We start from the raw sequence: 21,361 nt of genomic DNA, 5'->3' as shown, positions 1-21,361 counted from the left end.
TTTAACCAATTACAATTTGACTTTGGGCAGGAAACTTTCTTGTCTCTTTTGATGGACGGTTAATGTGACACCATGACGAGTGCAAGAACAGGGAATGATACTGTTATGTAACACAGCAATATAACAGAACTATGGAAAGTCAGAACAACGGATTTAACGACTGATGTAAATTCAGATTCGTCGACGAGTATAAAGCTTAGAGATGCTCAGAAAACAGTCAAAATTGAACACATTGTATTTAACATGGCTAAACACCGTCCAAAACCATACTGTGAGTAGCTTTTGGATTGCTATAAAAAAAAGCCATTTGAAATTGACAGTATTTAAAATGCTGCTTAAACGTGTGGTGCTTGGCAACATGCATTACACTGTCAGACAATGTCCAAATGGTAAGCAGAGTGTGGCTAACACTCTTAGCACAGCTAGCACCTACAGCCTTCTATCCTCCCTTTTGAAGGTTCACACGCCTGTGCTGGATGTGGGTACACATTGCTCTTGTTGAGTGGTGATATGCCAATTTAACCTGACTAAATACGAGATGTCATCTGTAACAATGTGCTGTTCCACATCCAGGCACTAGAGGGGGGAGAGCAGGCCCATTAAGTGTAGCTACAGCCCCAGCTAGTGACAGGCGGCTGCATTACAGCTTAGACACAACATTCATTAGGCAATGTAGACCTACATTGAGAGAAATATGAATAATTCATTTACCAGACTATTCTGGTGTTGTCTAGCGAGGCTGACAAAGTTGAATTGTTCAGTTGTCTAAACATGCACTTCCCCAAACAGCACCCTTTGAAAAGTTATATTTTGACTTGTCAAAGTATGAAGAGCACAGCAAAATCCTGTTTCTATAGTCTCCATGACAAATCGGCTTCACTGCTATACAAATGCATATTCCTACAGGATTTCATGAAACCCATCACAGAGAAAGTTGTTCATAATTGAACATCATCAAGAGGTGTATTCTTTTCATAACAAAAGCATTCAGAAATGCAGTGTGAACAAGAAGAGCATGTGCTTGTTGAAATGTGTGCCAAAAGGCCAAGGTCCTAATGGATGAGAGACCTGTAATAGGCTTCTTCTCGTTTGTACGCTGTCTCATGGGAGGTGTGGCTTAGTGCACTTATGAACTTCCTTCCTCTTTCCCTCTGCACAGCATCATTACTCTCCAAGATAAACATTATATCATTCAAGCGTTCTTTCTCCATCAGACAGAATGCTATAACCTCTCACTCACTCAATCGCTCTATTACATGATCACTCTGTGTAATCGGCCGTTTCAAATGAACACAAAAAAGCAAGATATGATGATAATAGTAAACCAAGAAAAATGATCTTGAATGGATTAATTACTGCATATATTTACAAAGAGCATGAAAATATTACATGTGTGGGCCGGGTCAAGAATATTACAAATGCCGCATTCATCCTTTCCCCACTTTCATTTCAATTTATGTCTCGGCTAAGTGGACACTGCCACCATTTATGGTCCCTTACATAAATGGATTGTCATAAAGCTGGCTCGACTCCACCTCATTATACAGAAAGCCATTTACAGTCGCTAACACGCAACCACAGGTCACCTTCTTCTCAATGCTAATGCAGTGACGGGAAAGCGTGGTTTTGGAGAAGAATAAAAGCATCAGCTTGGGGTGTACAGAAAACTGTATATACAACACCCTCTGACTACCTTGTTGTTTCCACACTTTTCAGCAACAAGCGAAACAACTGTCACTCACCGGCACAGGTGAAAAAACACAGCAGATGGTGTTGATCAAATGGAAGAACAAAGTCTGTAGTTTCACATCTTTATTCTGCAGTCGTGTTTCTCTCCCAAGGTGTTATATAACGACATCTAAAACGAATCATCCCTCATCCCCTGGCAGTTATTGGGTTGTAAGAAAAACAAAAGGCTTGGATGGAATGACGGGGTAATCAATGAGAACATACTGTAACTAAGGCAACAGGCTGTCAGCCTTTAATTGGATATTTGGAGCTCTCTGGGATTGATTGATGGAGACTGGGAGCGCTTGATCCTAATTCAATTGGCCAGGTCCTGTTGTGTTTCCACTAAGGAGCAGTGAAAGGTTGTAAAGATCAACCAATGTTGTTGTCAATCGTAATAAGAGTCCAAAGCATCATTGGCAGGCATTTGTAGCTTCTACAATGTAGGCCCCTAACATCAGCATGCTTACAATAGCAATGCTGACCCTCCAATGTACGGTAAATCAAGGTAATGTATAAAAAAACAGACACATTTTGACCTAATGATGGCGTGAGGAGAAGCAGACATGATTGTTTTCACCAAATATCCTGGTCAGCCATCTCCACTGTTATTGGGAGCATTTTACTTGAAACTAAAAATGAATATTCTAACGTAGTTCCTTTCCAATCTTCGTCGCATTTGTTGAGATATTTCAGTTTGGACCAAAGTGGTAGGCCAATATAACGGTTATCCCCAGGGCTCTGCAGCTAGCATGGCTACATAAGGTTGTGTGATGTATGGAAATGTTACTCTATGTGTTCTGTGTGGTTTACACAAACAGAGGAACCAACTCTGACACAACCTCACAGCTCTTCCAAGGTCTTTCAATTGTCTAGTCAGCCATTCAACAAGAAGGAGTTCAGCTACATGTGATTAACCCTGTCAGGAGCACTCTGCTACAAACTGAAAGCATTCAGCTTGTGTCGGCTTCAAAACATTATCCTACTGTTTGGTCTGGATAAATAACCCATGACAACAGCCCTTACGGATTAGTTATGAGGGCAGGCTTGGTTCTAGTGGTAACAAGAGGAAGAATTCCTAAAAGTTAAAACTAAACAAATCAAAACAGCAGGGTGATTCAACACATACATACACAATGTAAATTTGTGAATTATTTGGCATGTATCAACCCAGACTAGTAAATTTGAATTAAGTAATCTAGCTGGAGGATGTCTGCTTATGTTGGATCAGTGGATTGCCTGAAGCGGTGGCTGTGCTCCAGTGACGTGAAATGAGGAGAAGCAGACTGTTTCTGTGTGGGCACTTGGCATTGTGATTGGAGAGACTCTGGACCTGATCTCGCAAACACACAAAAATCTGCATTTTATGTTCCTATCTAAAAAAACAAACAGCTTTCACTGGTGAAGATGATAACAAAGAGGAAGCAGAAAATGAGTCATTCTGTAACTCTAGGAAGCAGAGTCTCCACAGGTGTATTTTGTTAGATCAAACTCACCGTTAGGGCTCGGGAGCGGTTAGCCAGCAGTTTCTCTATATTCCCAGCAGCAGTTGCCACCAGTTCCCTCGCATTGTTGGAGCCCACGGTGAATTCAGGTCTGTGGTCCTGATATATCTGGAGCAAAGAGAGGGGATGGTCTTATTCAGAAGCAGGCATTTAGATTCCTAAGGTCTCCAATGATGTGGCAACATGCCTGATGCTTACAGATTTACATTCCCAAAAAGAACGATTTTAGCTTTTCTTGCATACAAAAAAATGCATCTTAAAATACTTAACCACATAAAACTAAAGAAATAATAACTATTGTATAAAAAAGTTTCATAATAATGAGTTCAAATTGATAATCAGAAAAAAGTAAAACCAAGTTGGCAAGAACAAATTAAGTTTCAAATGTAGACAACGTTAAGATTTAATTGAATTATGTGTCATAAGATACAAACATATATAGATGTGATCAGTTTTCAACTGGATCCACCTTGTAGCTTTCCCATTCTCTGATATCTTCTTCACAAAGACTTACTGTATCTGACATCTGTGTAAGTGACCGTCTTGCATTATTCATCGAAACCTCGCTGACCAAAGCCCGGTGATTTATCAAAGGAAACTACATGTCCACTGATTAAATTGCAGTGTCAGCTTATGTAACAGGGCCATTTACTGTGCTGAAGAATATGCTCAAGCAAAAGAAATAAGAAACACAAATGCCAAACAGCCAATTATTTAGCAGCCTGGAGGGATTTCACTGTCCGACATTCAAAGCAAAGAACGGAGGTGCGTGCATGTGTTTGTCTTCGACCTGAGGGCATCCAGGATCCAGTGGATTATGCTTTGCTGCAAAAGTAAGGAGTTTAAGATTTGGAATATGTTGTTGAAAATGATCTAGGATGATTTTCTTGGAAATTCCATATTAAATGTGTTTGTTGGACCTGAAAATACACAAAATGCTTCGAATGTTAGGTTCCTTTATTGTAAACTAATTATCAATCAATGTTGAAAAAGACTTAATCATGTGCATGAATGTCTTCAAATTGTATCTGCCATCATTGATGTTAAACAGTTCTTTTTGCATCAGTATTGATAACATTCTGTAAAACAAGGGCAACCCCAAAAACCGACTGATTCTTCTACAGTAAGTTTTATTCAGGAGGATTTATTCAGTAATTAGTAATGCATTTACATTCTTGTGAAAAGTCGAGTCTTCACATCAAACAACATGTCTTGTAATTATACCGACAACGCTTCAAAGCCGACTGATTTTATTCTCCAAGGGAAGAAAGATCATGAGTGCAGGATGCATTACGTCAATCAATGTGGATCTAAAAAGCTTCTCGTGCTTTGTCAGATGTATCTTTGTGTGTGGGTGTGCTATCACAGTATAACCGTGACGCTGATCTTATCTGAGCATATACACTGGAAAGGCAGAAAGGAATAAGGCGGCGTTATGTCTAATGAGAAGATGCTACAGAGCGGTGATTTATTTTGACAGCAAAGGTCGTTCAAAGAGGGTTGATGATGATGATGACGATGAAGATGATGGAGGAAGTAGGTGACAAATGGCACAATGAACATAGTAGAAGTTAGTTTGGGTTTAATTGTAGTTACAGTAACAAACCGAAGACATTTCAGTTTAATTATTTTTCATGCAGTGGTTCTGTCCCATAAATTAGTCTTGACAATACTGATATTAATTTGCATGGTACAAAATAAAAAAATAAGAATTTGGACATATAAGGGGAATAAATGAAGCCACACTTAGTTCCAACTATGTTTATATGAGCATTTCTTTCTTTATATCACTCTCTGATTCTACTTAGGCTACTTACTTTCCACTGTTATTTTAACTATATGTTTAACAATTTGGTCATGAATAAGATGGCTAACATTAGCTTTATTCACTTCCTGTTAGAATGGCTACAAAGCCCAGCTTGCTAGCCTGATCTTTCTGTGAGAACAACAGGCTTTTTTTTTGTTAAATCTCTAGAGTGACATCTTATATAAAAGAAATGTGCATTATATAGGCCTGCGCTGAGTTAGTATCTTTTGGAGCCAGAAATTACTATCTGTGAACGCTAAGCTAGCAAGGAGTTAGTTACTAGTTTATTTTAGATAAAGCCGACAGTTGTCTATTCAAAAGGGTTATCTATAGGCGATCTATGTAGCTATTTAACGAGTTAACAAGCTAGGCAGTAGCACAGAATTTATCAAGGCTCTGTTAGAACAATTAGCAGCTCAGTAGGCTCTATCATCGTTCTGTTACTTGAATGTAAAAGACACAAATGCCACTTCCACGGTCGAGAGGTTAAGTTCAGTGACTTGAATTATCAGAGGTGACAGCTAGGGCATACTCCCGTCACTCAAATTTGCAGTGCCCTTAATCATGCTAAACTTTCAACCAAAATATAATTATATCTGGTGAGTTATATAAACATTCAAATGTCAATCAACCGTTGTGATGGAAAACAGAGATGACAAGGCCTGAAGCTTGGACATATTTTTAAACATATTTTTTTGGATTTTCGTTCAAAAAATCTTCTGTAGCATTATAGTCTGTGTGGTTACTAACTTTAGCCAACTTGGTCAAAAATGTATTTTTAAACTAGAGCAACAATTGCGTTGTACATGCTGTACAGAAAGTAATGCTTACCTGTACTAAGTCCTCCATTCCACTGGCTGTGTCTGTTAATGTGATCATCTCTTTTTGCATCTGGTCCACCCATTCCTTTATCCTAGGAAAACACAAAATAATCAATCAGTTACCTCACCCATCTTCATTTTCTATTGATCAGACTAATTCAATTTGTTGAGCCGACCTGATCTTTTGGTACGATTTTAGCCCTGGAGATCACATGACCTAAACTGAGCTTTACTGATCACAGTATTTGAAAACAGAGATTGCTGAACAGATAACAGAGAGAAGGCATGAAATAAGAAATATTTAACCAAGTGAATACATTTCTCTGCTCCATATGAGCTGTGCATTGAAGCGAGAGCTATTCATAGATCGTCAGCATGAGAGTGTCACTTGCTCAGGGGTCAGATGTTGGTTAATGTATTCTACTGATGAGAAAGAGAAGGCAACAGAATATAAAGAAAAAAGAAAAATGATTTGATTTCAGAGCTTGAACTTTGTTTTACTTCACTTGCATGTGCTTAATTATGATTCTAATGTCGATCAAATGCCTTTTCCTAAGTAGATATATATTGCATTGTTGTTGCATTTCAAAAGTTTTTCACGAACCAAGTATGACCCCTATGTGTCTGTAATGTATCCATAAACATAGCCAAACAGTAATTACCAGCACGTCAAAACTGTTATAAATAAACTTTAAGCCCTGTAACTTAGCCATAAGGAATTTAAGGACACCAGTTCCTTATATGGAACCGTCTGACAGTTCAGGTTATGTGTGTATGAGTGTGTGGGTATATGGGAGACCCCAGCCACCATACCCCCCTCTCTCTCAAAACACCAATGAATCTCTTCACTTGGCATGTATGACCTGACATGGCTTCAAACCCCAACATGCGCAAAATGAGTTTCTGTCCAGAATGTACCAAGATCTACTGTGATTAGCTTTTTTATTGACCAGACATACATATCCTTTTTTCTCTCTCACATTGTTGAAACAACATTATATGTGTTTTTTTCTTTAGCCTAAACTTGAATTAAAAGGATTATATTTGTACAGCAAATATCAAACTACAGCCTGGAGCCTCTTTACTTAATATAGCACAAACAAAATGGCACTGTACCAGCAGTTGAAAAAACTCACTGATTAGCACGTTGTCTTTTAAATGCAGAGCACAAACCAAAGGGTAAAGATATCTGAATGTGGTGTTATTCAACGCTTTTGTGCATTATTTGTCCCACCTTAGTTTAGGATAGCTTTTTATGCTAGTTATAGGCCAAGCTATTATTAGTAAACTAGCTTCAACGTAGCCCACTGACAGAAGAGTGGTATAAACTTCTCATCTCACTCTCGGCAAGTTAAGTCAAAAAGGCTTATTTCAAACAATGTCAAACTTTTTTAACTGAGTAAAATCATCAATCAATCATCAGCCAATCACGTCTTTCAGGAAAAAAAGGCCTCCTCCCTCAGTGATGCTTCACCTAGCACGCCTCTGAAAACGCTCTACACTGTAACTACACAACCCCAGCTCCTTTACCAAAGCCAATAAAAAATACATGACAGAATCCATAAAGAAAATTACACCTACTCCCCCACAGTGTGAATTAACCTCTTCACCTCCCACAATGCCTAGGGGCCTTTGACATATGAACCCTGTCTGTGTTATCTTATTTAAAAAATACAGTGTAATGTGAGCTGGGCTGGCTTGCGCTGGAGATGTTAAGCATAGCAGCCACTTGGTATATTTAGCCTTCTTAGAGACAGCTGAGGGCAGATATAGGATGGCCCTGCTGTCAGCACATTGCTCTTTCTACCACTCATACTATCATTTTCACATGAAATAATCGCTAATAAATGGCTTCAAAGTGGATTTATGCCTCTGGGTCAGAGTTGTAATGTATGCTGACTACTGTAGGATACATGGAGCCAACTCCAGCGTCAAGATAAGGTCCACCAACCATAGCAACAGGTGTGTATTAGATCTCTAATGCACGTGACTTTTTCAAATAACCCCAGTTGGCTTTAAGCAGAACGGTGGGCCAGTACAACAGGTGTCCAGCGTGAAAACTGTTAGTGTGTGTGTGTGTGTGTGTGTGTGTGTGTGTTTGTACTGTACAGTTATGATCCTCTTAAGAAGGAAAACCTCAACAATGGAAATATTCCAACAGCAAATCATATTTACAGGAAAAAAGTCACAATATGAGATAGAATGTGAAGATTATGAGATGGAAAGTCATAATAATGACATCATTAACTAATCTGTTTAATTAAAGATTAAAAAAAATATATGAGATATGAGATAAGTCACAATTTAGAAATTGAAGAAACTAATTGTAAGAGTCAAATGTCAACGTTTTGAGAGTCAAACTTACTGGGCAAAGGAGTCAGTATTGTGAGGTAAAAAGTCTTAATAATGAGAAAGTAAAAAATGATGAGATAAAAGTCAACTTGAGATTTTAAAAGTTGACTGACAGAGGACAAATCACATCGACTGTGAGGTATTCAAGGTTGCAAAATACCCATGCGTAGTTGCTGCTGCTAGTATTGCATTTCTAGATAGAGACAGCTCTGGTCATGAACTCACTACTCCTGTGTTTGCAGACTTTCTTCTCTAATGAGGAGAGGACAGCTCCAGTCAAACACGATTCAGGGAAAGTCCCAAACTACACTTGTCGGGGTTAAAAGGACTTTGTTCCCTCACTTGTCTGCAGCTTCACAAAACAGTTTTATTACATTGTTTGACTTACTTTGTGCACAGGTTTTATGATCTCTCTGATCTTGGTTTAATAACATCTCTTGGGGGGGAAAAAAGTTAGGCTGTGTTCTGATTGGCCAATTCCCAAAATAATCCTCACCATCCTAGACATGTATTCCCTACATGACATCAGGAAGTGTTGCTTCCTCACAAGTGGTTAAAGAGTTTGCTGTTTGAGTCTTTACGGCCAGAAGCCAACAAATGAACAGTTCCTTAATTAAAAGACAAAAAAGGAAAAACAACAAATGCGATGTGACGATGGAAACTTGGAGCAGGACATGGAAAAAAAAACATGATAGCATCATTATGTCATTCCACGCTTAGCTCCTACCCCCCCTCTCTCACCCTCTCCTCAGGGAAATCGAGGAGGGGGGTTTTGGAGATGAAGGAATCCTTCAAAATGGCTGGTGAGCCATGCAGAGCCACTCGGCTACACAACAGTTACACTGCGGGGCCGTCTATGAGAGAATGTGAAACTCAGCCAAGTGTGAGACCTGCGGGCACTACAAGCCTTTTTATTTAAACTTGTGTCTGTGAGTCATTAATATCACACACTTATAAAGCAGACTGTTTTTTTTTTCTGACAGGCAAATTGTAAAAGCCCCCCATTTGTATGGCTTAACTGTATCCTTCTATCCAGTTGTTTATTCACTCTCTTATTCTCTTGTCTAAAGGCGTATGTCCTCTGATATGAAAGACAATCTGTAAGAATTAAGTTTAGACCAGCCTGGAGAGTGTTGGAGCTTTGTCATCCTGTTATTTCAAGACTGGCTCAAAGATTAGAGAAGAAAGTGACACACTTTTTTGGCTTTATATTACTGTCCAAGTATTGATCTCTGGTTCTTACATCATCATCATTTTTAACTTCTGCGACAAAAAAGGTTCTATTAACAAAAAATATCTTCCAAGTGGCACACCTGGTCAACCATCAAAGTCACATTATTAATCTGTATTCATTGGAGTGCTTGATGTCCCTTGTCTATCTTTTGACAAATATTCCATTTGGTTATGAATAAATGTTCCCTTAAATATAGTACTTTGTTGGCACAAGATGTATTGATTCATTGTTTTTAGGGCGCAGGATAGCCTTGGTTATATCACGCATGTAAGGGAATTTTGACCCCAGGGGCAGGGGCTGTGTTGACTCCGACCCCTCCGCACTTTGCCACATGTCATCCCCCCCCCACCTCACCCCAGGTTCCTACTCGTTCAACTGTCCTCTATAAGAAAGGCATAAAAAGCCAATAAAAAAAGATTCATTGCTTCCCGACTCTCAATCGCTCTTTCTGCCTTCAGTTGTTAGATGGGGACGGAAGTTCTTGACCATAAATCTTGTTTTAATTAAATGAACATTTCATTATCCACACTCATCACATGGATACAAACAGGGACCTTCAATAAAACTCTGGGTGCATGAAAATGCATTTTCCATGGGTGCCTCCTTAGATCCCCTATTCATTCTTGCATCTCTTGGGGGCTTTCTTATAAGACAACCCTAAGCACACATGGAGTCAGATTTACAGGAACACAACTGGCCTTCAAGACAGGAAGCAATAATCTGATAAAACAAGTCTTTTTCTGTCTTGAGCTAAATATAGACTCAATTCCCTCAACATCTTCTACCTAAGCTGGCCTGGTTTTAAACTAGGGGGTTTCATCCACAGCTTTAATATGTGTATTCGATGTTTGTTCAGATATTGAAATCCGACTGAGCATGCATGCAGTACCAAATATCAAAAGTAAGCTGACTGTAGAGAGTTGAAAGACACTTGCCTGGAGTTTACAGTAGGAGACTGTCTAAGATGAGGGCTTAAATGCTAAAAAGATAACATTGAAATGTCATCAAATTCTCTAAATCTTCTGTTATAAGCACAAATGTGCCAGATAGTTAAATGGCGTGAAGAGGAGGTGCTACCAAACTAAATCTGCTTAAAAAAGCAGGCACACTAGACAGAATGTGCTATGTCAGAGGGCAAGTGAGGCTTTCTCACGGCTAAATTAGTTCCTCAACCAGCAAGCAAGTGTCTTAATTTGTGCATTACCCATGTGTGGCTGACTATGGGTTGGCAAAATACCCCACAGCCATCACTGTAATGACTGGAAAGGAAACTGCTTCTGTTAGAACAGCTGTCATGTGTATGTGTGTTTGGCTACTTTTTCTACGTGTCTATGTCTGTATGTAACCAGAGCAGCAGGTCTTTCAAAGGGCAGTAGGGGGTAGCTGGGGTCAGAGGTCACAAGGACAGGTGCAGCGCATTGCAGAAGCTTTTAATGTAATGAAGTGGGTGTGACCCATTTGTGCAAGTGTGTTATACAACACACCAATTAAGATAGATGGACCAAAGCAAGACAAAGCACTGGGAAACCAAACAGGGACGCACCCATGACTCGACAGTTCTGCCAGGCATCCATTTATTAGGTTTCAAGGCCTACAACTTATTATTTTAATAACTACCCAGCAACCAAAAACAGACATCAGATGTTAACATCTAGCTCTTAAACACATTAAGCAGGAGGCCTGAGCACAGACAATGGTTACTGGCCATCCTAGAATACAGAGATGACTCAGCACATCCTTTTATTTTAACCTCCTTTAACACTATTTTCTCTTTACCACTAACAACGTACCTGCCCAGCAACATATGTCCAACAGACAAAGTTAAAACTATAGCTCATTCACCTATAATAGAATTTAGAAGCAGAGGTGAACACAGAAAAATTGTACCATTCTTGAAAAAAGAATACGACTCCGCTGTTCTGCTTTTCATTTGAGCATTTTTTAGCCCAATGGTTTAACTTACAACTTACGATATACAGCAACATACAGCTGACAGACAAGGTTATGGACTAGCTTGTGAACCTAGCCAAGAATTAATCAGTAGTGTTGTTAATATCTATCCAACTGTTGGCCTGTTCACAACCTGCCTACGCCTCTGGCTGTTAGTTTCTTGCCCAAGTAAAAGTCTGGCATGTTTTTTGTTAAATTAATGCCTTGGATAAGAAAGTACAGCAACACTACTTAACCAAAGTTTTGAAACTGCAATGACTTTTTATTTTAGATTCAGACCTGAATCTGTCCTTGACTAATTCTTTGTTTCTACCTTTACCTCCAGTCAAGGTTTGGATGAAAAGCTCAGAGTGAGGCTGTCATAAGAGGTTCCAACTTTCAAAGGTGGATCCCAGATGGAGTTCATCAGGAGAAGATTGGGAAGATAGTACCTTCTGTGGAGTCCTGTCTTTACTTTCATTGTTTGAAAGCAGCAAGGGAACTTTGATACCCAGTAGACAGAACACTTTGGGCTGTCAAAGAATCTGAAAAGTTTCTCATAAAATACTTATCTTATTTCAACTGAGACTCATATTACGATGACTTTAAAGACATACCCTTGATCATCAGGAGTACAACAAAGAAGAAGCATGTCCATTTTTCTCACACAATGACTTTACTTTTCATTCAGCAGCAAATGTTTTTATATTTGTCTAAAGATTTGGAACATATGTAGATTATACGATAAATCTGACAGCTCGTGACCACCAATTGAAAGTTTAAAAAAATTGATCTGGCACTTTTGGTCGCTACATCATTCTGACTGAATCACAGACAACTTGGCCTCTTGTGGTTCTGCAGCCCCAACAATTTGAGGCTCAATATCCAATCTCAGAGTTTCCACTCGAGTGCCCTCTTGTCTTGTAAACATCTCCATGTTTTTAACTCAGAGACATGTCTGCCCATCCAGATTTGATCTGTCAAAATCATCAAATCAAGGAAGAAGCAGCCGGCAGCTCTTAGCTTTTTTATATCTTAATTTTCCTCCTGACTCCTAGACAGGCTGAAAGCTGAAATCCTCCTCTGATTTTAGTAATTTGGGCTTCCAATGTGTTATTGGAGAGAGATAAGTCTTACATCATTACAGGGAGTAGAGAAAAAAAACAGAAAGGGATGTTTGAGGATGGGAGTGTGGATGTAATTGAACCACTGGGGGATAGCTAATAAGAGCTTTGACTGGGAAGCAAAGCGTCTAACAAGTAATGATCCTGTCAGAGCTTTCTACCAAATTCATGCCTTTTTCTTTATGCCTTTCTTTCTCTTATCACTCCATTCATCCTTCATTTGTCAATATGTTACCTTTTATCTTTCCCTTCATTGCTTTGGTCCTTCTTTCCATTTCTTTAGCCTTCATCTCTTCAGTATTTCTGCTTTCCTTCTTCTGAATCTGGACTATTTTCTCGTTTTCTGAAAGCTTTTGTTCTCATCTTCCAAACGCCTTTGTACTTCCTAATGCTTCCTATTTTCCTTTCAAATGAACTCATGAAGCCTATAAATGTCTCCATGTTGGCCTCCCCTTCTAACCATGCAACACAAAAGGAGACAAGTGATGATATATCCCTTTTTATTGAGGTCAATAACACTGTAATTGCAGGCTTTGTAAATGTCTCATGGCCTCATTATCTCCGATGATAAGATGTTATTGATGTTTCTGCCTCTCTTCTACAATTTTTCCTCTCAGCGAGTCAGTCGGAGCGATTTACAGCGGCCCCCCTGCCTCGATCTGAAGAGCCGTGTTTAAGTGAAGCCTTGACAACGGTATTTTGTGCGCCCTATCAAGCACTTAGGGTGTGTTTCAGCTGTGGAAGAGCTGACAAGACTTCGGGATCATTATCTAATGATAGGGTGGTGCTGATGGGCTATAACGCACTGGTGGAGCAGGTGTGGGTTACACGATGCTGATTCCAATGGGACTGATTTAACAGATGGACTTTTGGCCAAAACAAACGTTTGGATTGACTCCTTGTGCTCAGATTCAGAGCTATACGCCCAGTTTACTGCATACAGCAGTTAGAGAGTCAATCATCAATCCTTGCTTTATAAGTTCACCACCATAGTTGGGGACTATAGTATATATTCACTGATCCAATTTAATCATCTGTTGCCTTGCTTTATTGAAGTAAATTTCACAGGAAAGCTGGTTAGTTCGTCCAACAAATTTGACAGTATGTTAACCTTAAGGAGCTAGAAACTTTAAGTACGCACCAAGAGCCTTATATTAGGAATAAACAGGACATCCAGTTATTTCCATCTTTTTAAGTCAATAAAAAAAGAATAAAAAAGACTCAGGATAAGCAAGACTTTTTTTAGTATTATTATTTTTTTGCTTTGTTGATCCATAAATAAATTACATGAAATCAAAATATCAATTTATTTCCATAATTCACAATAAGATTCCATGTCAAGAAATGTCTGTTTACAAATCAACCAGGCCATTTGGTAATCTGAGTCCAGTTCTCTACAGTCTGCCCACTGGCAAAATGAGCCTGTCACAGAGGGGGGGTTCCGACTGTCTTCCTCCCCTTGACCACGTTTGACCTCACACTCTGGTCCAAAACTAGCCGGGACTGAATCGCCGTCCCCTCTCTTCCCAGTCTGCCTCGTCCACACCCTCCATGTCAGGAGGCATATACGTCGTGACAGAACTAACAGCTCCCATTATATCACCTCTAGCAGCAGGTGTCCAGACACATTAAAATTACAGGGAACAGAACTGTTGTGACAACTGCAAGTGTTTGCAGCACTCACACCTGCTGGAGAGAGTCCAGCACGAAGCTAGGCTTTGACACAACAACATCAACTTCATTAGTGCAATATTTTCATTATGCAAGTATACAACTTTGCAACAGGGTATGGTGCAAGAATTATGGGTCAAATTGCGTAAAACATGCATTATTTGCTCAAAGAAATGTTTTACAATGCAGTGATTGATTTTCTGAATTTCAGAGAACAAATTCAGGTTGTATAAGCAGTTCAAAAAAAATGTCAAATATTAAAATGCCTTTTCCTTACACTCAGGTATATCTATTTTTTTAAAGCCCTTCCTAATAACCTATTCTTACTTAATCAAACTATGACTGGTGGAAATAGAGATATGTACAAATTTTCACAAATCTCTAAAAAAAAAATTGGAAGTCCTGCAATTTTTTCTTGAAGTCTTGGGATATTGCATTTGCTTTGCATTTTCTACCAAACCACTAAAATTTCAACATTTCACACTTCCAATAGGTGTGCAAATTTGACTTTTCAAGCATTTTTACGCCCATAAACACTCAGTTTTCTCACACAGTAATAAATATATCCTATTATATTTGTTCTTCCTGTTGCTCATCTTCATCCCTCCAGCAGTCTTATTCTCTCCTCCATGTCATGTTCAACTCTGCTCCATGACTAAACCTCCATGTCTCTGTCACCTTCACGCTTTCTGAGCAGACTCTCAACCCATCCACATAAACCCTAAACGGCTGACTGTAAATACGCCCCAACACAGTATCAGACAATGTGTATAAGTAGAGAGATTAAAGAGACCCCTTTGGCCAAAAATGCCCAATTAACATCAATTCAGACGCCTACACAGCCAGACGACTGTTAGTGCTGGAATTAGTCTCCCTGGTTTCTACACACACTATCCAGTGAAGTGTAGTGCTGTAGTGTGGTGTAGTCAAGCAATAACAGCTCTTATGTGCCAATACAGCTCCATTAAGAGGCTCGAGAGAAACCATCACAGGCCATAACGGGTCCACTTTTCCCTGTGTCTTTCTAAAAAAATTACACATCAGATGGGCTCATGGAGTCTCACTGGAGATATTTTAAAGGACTCCAAGCCTCCATTGAGCAATTAAGTTGAAGTGGCTTATTAAGTATTTTGCACAAAACATCTATTTAAAAATTAAAGACTTTCTTTTTGTCGATGTTAGCTGGTGTGCCTTGTTTTAAAAGTACCTGCATTCTTTATGATCCCTAACAGCAGTTCAACTAACTCTTACAAACAGGAAAAGATATGTTTTCATAAACCTAAAGGACAAGAGACGGAAGCAAAAATCTAAGTGTGACAACAGGCAAGATTAGCCACAAGGCTAGTTTTTTAAATTTAAGACACACTCAACTTCTTTCCTGCTACTTTCTGGAATCACACACCTCTTGGGTGCTACTTGCTTATTTTGTTGGAGTGTTCTATGCTCTTACTTTACTCACTATTGATTAGTTCGGTAGGCTCTTGAGACACATAAACCTATAAATAAATAAACCATGAAAGGAGTCGGTGACACATGGCTGATTTACAACGCAGCCTTAAAAACCATACTCCTCTTGCTTTACAGTACACACATGTTTCCTTCCTGTACCGGACCGGCCTCCAAACCAAACAGCTGTTAGCGATTCCTGGGATTGCCCGGGGAACAGTGCAATGGAAAATACTTTAGAAATTCCATGTGGCAAAGGATTGTGGGTAAGTTAAGTTATACAGTGCTGGGTTCCTCGTTTTCTTTTCACACACACCGGGCAGGGGGAGACTACTTTTGTCATAAAGAGAAGCAGAGATTTGAAACATAAACGAGACATTAAAGCAAAACAAGTTATCATCTGACCCACACTAAACATTGCAGTGTGGAACCCTGAGGACATGGGAACCCAGGAACCAATGACCCTGGGAACTGAAACTGGCTGCCAAAGCCCCTTCCCTCAGCTTTCCTAAATTTAGCCCGGGGTGAGAGGAGGGCGAAGAGAAATGGGATGTCGAAAAAAGAGTAAGAGAACGTAGAAAAACATGCATGAAAAAGCAGGAAACGTGTACTAAAAGAGCAAAACAAACATTTAGGGGAAGGTTTATGGAATTACAGGGAGACCAAAGAACAAACAGTATCCACGGGCACAGACCTCACACCCTTGTATGTGTGTGTGTAACAGATATAGGCTACCAGCTGCTCAACTCAAAGCAGGAGCAGGTCCTGAAATATACCTGCTAGCAACAACTCCCTCATGGCTATAAAGGTGTAAATCACTGCAGGGAAACCTAAGACGGATCATTTCCATCTGCTCATTACATCTGATTCCTCCTCTTCAAATCTCCACGTATTATCGGTGTCATAACTCCAAGTGAGATTAGACAATATAATAAAAGGTCGAGGAAAAAATCTGATAATTCCAATTATTTTGTTCCTGCTTTTTTCATCCCTCGATTGAATTAGGGGAGACATTTTAATTCTCTCCGTTTCTCCCAAAGCAAGAAAAGCGTTATGATCCAATCAAGCCCAAAGCCCAGAGCAGTTTCCATTGACAAAAATAAACAGAGTTAAAAAAAAAAAAAAAAAAAAACACAATGAAAGACCATTGTGTTGAACACTGTGACTGCAGCCAGCATGATTTTCCGGGGATATAGGCACATTTTCTGGTTCAAATCTTCTTTCACGACAATTATGATGACGCTAGTGTGGACGTTAAAGCACGCACAAGTTTTGTGTGCTGCAAGCTAACTTTGAGATCAGGACTTCAGCATTTGTGCGATCACAGCATTTTGGATTAAAATCATCTTATTGTTTTTTTGTTTTTTTTTTAATTCCCCTGCCATGTATTTTGGGTGGAGGCCCACCACTTTAAGAGAATGGCACAAAATACTTTGTTTTAGGAAATGTATTAAATGTGTGTACTCTCATTAGTTTCTCAAGCAGGGGTGAATACAGACTCTTTTGACTGGGGCTGCCCAACTGAGGCCCCGACTTATGCAGGGTGGGGCGCATTTCTTTTGGTTGGTAATTCACATAGATTGTAGAAGCACTCACATTGTTGGATTGCTGTCAGATATTTGTCACAGGCTATCTTTTCGTCACAAGACCGTGAGATCAGTCGTCTTTGATGCTCTCTCACTGGGTAACGTTTGGACCACCATTTTGAAACCACGACTGGAGATATTGCCATGATTGATGATTAATCTGGGACAGGCGGCCCAAAATCATACGGTCTGCACCCGGCATTAGAAGGAGGGTTAAGTGCTTGACTATTGCTTGGAGCCTCTTGAAGTCTTGTCACATCACTTTTCAGGGAACTAGTTAAGACAAAAATTCACTCTGCTGAAAGAAACAGGCCCAAACATAACTCAACGTAAAACCACAATTTGACATTTTTACACTTCAGCAGTTGTCAATCTTCCTCCTCACTACAGACTCTATTTAAAAGTGACACAAACATTACGTATGTTTTATATCTATCTCCTTTTTTTTGTTCACAACTGCCCATGTTTCTCTCTCTCTATTAAGATGCAATTCCTCCTCACATTATGCCCGCTGATCTGCAGAGACAAGGCAGCGTAACAGAGAAGCATGGTTCTGTAGCTGGTCGAGCATGAAATCTAGTTAGCCTTTTAAAATAAAGCAAGTGAGAGTGGAAGAAATGAGGCAGAGTGTGGCAGAAACAGAGGGAGGGGGGGGGGGGCGGAGACAAAATATGTATTTTTGGTGACTAAGGTGACAAATCAGAAAGAAGAATATGATCAGGACTGGAAGTCTTAATTCAGAGCAAACATCTGGGCATTTCTTGTGTTCTTGGCTATGAGGGTTATTATTCAGAATATATGCATATATGTGAATGCGAATGTCCATCTACAATAGTCATTTGGGATCAAGAGGGACAAACAGTCTAAATATTTCTACTGCTACATCTCTTCTTTCTTATCTCCCATGATCTCTCGATGTGCTAGCTGGCGGGGCGAAGTCTATGACATCAGACTTTTTACATTTCAGATTCAATGATGTTCATCATCGGCCCTCAGGCGACCAAGAAAAGAGGAGAGGAGAGAGAGAGAGAAAGAGAGAGAGAAAGATACATAGGGAGCTGGAACGGAAGAAGAAGAAGATGGACAGGGAGTGAAGGAGGCGGAAAGTGGGAGCCATGAAAAGGAGAGTGAGAAGAGAGGGAAGGAAACGAGAGAGGGGACATGAAGATCTGAAGCAGACAGATGCTGGCATGTGAGGTTAGAGAAGAAGCCCACAGATACAGTCACACTTCAAGGCACAAGACAGCGAGGTGAGAAAGAGAGAGATAGACTGAATGAAAGACAAGAAGAACATGGACATGCCAGTGTGCACATCCTGAGTGGAAATGTTGGGTTTTAGATACAAACACTGAGCTACTGAGGCCCTCACTTAACCTGGAGAAACACACACTCTCCATCACAGTCTCTCTAGAACTTTCACCTTGAGGAGTCAATGCAAAGCTTGTCACTCAAAATCATCATCACCACAAGAGGAAACCAAAAATGCCTGCGGATAAGAAGAGGTTTGCAAGCTTTTTGAGATTTTTGAGATTTTTTTTTGCACCCTCCAAAACAAGAAATATTCATACTAATGGTAAGTAGCACAAGTCGAACTGCAAAAAGTTTTTATTCTGGCTTTCTACTACATTAACTTTCCCTAATTGAAACCAACAGCTCCTGCCAATCTAGTTCTGAATTTTAATGTTGTGTTTCTTCCAGCCCAATTTGCCAGTTCCACTCAGTTAAGTCAACTGTATCAAGCAGAGTGGGTCTGCAGCCAGCCAAGTCTGTGTGAATACGCAGCCCACAGATCAATCCACTTAGTGCCCATGAAATATAGGGAGTGGGCAGGCCACTCTGCTAGTCTGACATCACTGTACGCTGCCATTAGGCTGAGAGCCATCACGCCTCGCCATCTCTCCAGAGGGGGACCGCACTCAGGCTGCATATCAAACCAAAGCAGAAGTCCGGCCTGCGTTAGCACAACCATCTGGAATACCTTCAACCTGTTGGATGAAGTGCGAGGTGCGGCGTCATCCACCTACACGTTTGTTTAACTTAGGAGCTGTATTCCTGGGACTGATGATATGTCATCTGTTGCTTCTATTTATGTGGCGCCGTGTAGAGGTTAGGAGCCACATTTAGACAGCCTGAGCGATAGCCCTGCTTTATATCAAGACCATGATCCCATCCTGCAGGGCATGAAGACAGCTTTCAGCAGACAGACTGAGACTTTGGCAGATGATAACGCGGAAGTACTGCTGGTCTACATGCAAGAAATGTCTACTAATGCATCTATATATTGGGGGTGGGGGGTTGAAGCATTTCTATAAACAGGCTGGGTGCACTTTCATTTGAGTTTAGAACAGCAACAAGTAGCTTTTTCAATCAGTAATCAATTACACCTGTGACACTGATCACTGTCTGGATCAATCAACTCGTCTTTTTGATTGAAAACCCTCTGGAATAAGTGAAAATGTCCCACACAAGCCTCTTTTTATTGCTTGTTTGAATGATAAAGACACTAAAATCTAAAATCTCTCAATGACATTTCAGAATTTGGGACCAGTGTATGTTGGCTTTTTTTGCTTCAGTGAAATTATTGTTTCACTTTGACCAAACTGTTCTGATCGGCAGAGCAGCTGTTCTCATGTTACTCTAATGATCTCTGTATAAACTGTGCTGTACTGTTAAATAAAATGGGATTCCTCAACAAAAGTCTTCCTACATTTTAATCTTCCAGCAGAAATCTAAACAGTGGTCTATATGTGCGTGTTTGGAGATGCTACAGGAAAAGTTTGGGATCCTCTGCTTCCACATGCAGACCTCTGACTACCTCCTGGGAGGATTTATTTGACAGCCAGTCACATGTCACACTGCTTCAAGCCAGCAGCATTAGACAGTAGCTTTAAATATACACGAGGTTAAGTTGTATGAGAAGTAATGTGCACTCCTCATCACTATGAAAGACGGAGGGAGGGCTTTCTGTTTCTGCTGCTTCCAGGACAATGTTCACACATTAAAATCACATCATTCATCTCTACTTCAATCGCACCTCAGACTATCATAAAATACACCCTGACTTTAAAAAGAGTGTGTGCTGTTATTTCAGCTACACAGCACATTATCCAAGACTTTGAGAAGCCAACAGGCTGTTGTGGAGCTGTACTCACATCTGCTCTGATGGGAATTGTCCGGTCGACACAGATGAAATGGTTGCCAAGAGTAAAAGTAAGAAGACTGAGTAATCCATAGCTTTGTTTATGTCCTCTAAAACAGGGTCCGGATCAGAGGAAGAAAACCGTCAAAAAAAAACACAAAAGGTTCACTAATCCACAGAGCCGCGCGTACTTCTCAGCCAAACGCCTCACACCGCCATCGGTGCGCGTTTGGAAACAAATCTCATCTGGTATCTATGTCCCCCCCATCGGTGGAGTTGAGGAGTGTGTGCTTTCTTTGCACTTCAGTCGTGCGTGTGTGTGTTTGTGTGTGTGTTTGTGTGTGTGTGTGTGTGTGTGTGTGTGTGTGTGTGCGCGCGCGCCTCAAACTGCGACGGGATATTAGGGCACATCTACGGCGTGTGTCAAAAATAAAAGGAGAAAAGGGGAGGGCGCATTTAGATCTTCAGGCTGGCCGGCAGAGCGGTGCCACTCCGCGCACTGTAAAAAATATCTAAACGGTCACAAAGCAGCGAGATTGTTATGGTTAAACCTGTGAGGAAGTGGTATTAAGTGTGATTTCTCTTATTTTGTAACTTATTCTAACCATTACTTCCAACTACTTTACTGGAACAGTCTCATTCAATGGATAAAGTTGAATAAAGTTGTCATTGTGTGTTATTTTATCAGAGATTGAAACAAGTATTTTTAGTGAAAATCTTGGGGAAAAAGTTGAACTGCCCAACTCCGCTGATCTGTTTTCAATTGTCACATAATAGAAAATAAATACTATGAAACTATTTGGTATAATTTTGATGCCTTTAGTGCGAGACATTTTTTACAGTGTGTTTTTGTGTTTGTGTTCTGGACGCTTAAATGGGTTTCAGGGCGCCCTCTCTACCCACAACCACTTGCAACAATTGAACATGGCTTTGTCCCTGTTGGAGTCCTATCAAACACTGGACACAAACACCATGCCTCACATCGCGTAACACCACGCAGCCACCTCTCTGTGACTGCT

At 40.2% G+C, this 21,361-nt stretch overlaps 1 protein-coding gene across 1 annotated transcript in view; it reads right to left on the bottom strand.

Moving 5' to 3' along the window:
- Positions 1 to 20,765, bottom strand: part of cacna2d1a (calcium channel, voltage-dependent, alpha 2/delta subunit 1a) — an 83,960-nt gene extending 63,195 nt beyond the window's left edge. The window contains exons 1-3 of the mRNA XM_061029269.1: positions 20,356 to 20,765; positions 5,872 to 5,953; positions 3,225 to 3,341 (exon numbers count right to left, since the gene is read on the bottom strand). Of these exons, the coding sequence (XP_060885252.1) occupies positions 3,225 to 3,341; positions 5,872 to 5,953; positions 20,356 to 20,435 (279 nt within the window). The 5' untranslated portion in view covers positions 20,436 to 20,765. The remainder of the gene's footprint in view (positions 1 to 3,224; positions 3,342 to 5,871; positions 5,954 to 20,355) is intronic.
- Between the last annotated feature and the right edge of the window lie 596 nt (positions 20,766 to 21,361).

This window comes from Labrus mixtus, chromosome 22 (genome assembly GCF_963584025.1).
Source record: "Labrus mixtus chromosome 22, fLabMix1.1, whole genome shotgun sequence".
Taxonomy (NCBI): Eukaryota; Metazoa; Chordata; class Actinopteri; order Labriformes; family Labridae; genus Labrus; species Labrus mixtus.
The sequence above is the reverse complement of the archived record's forward strand: the minus strand, read 5'-3'. Positions and strand labels throughout refer to the sequence as shown.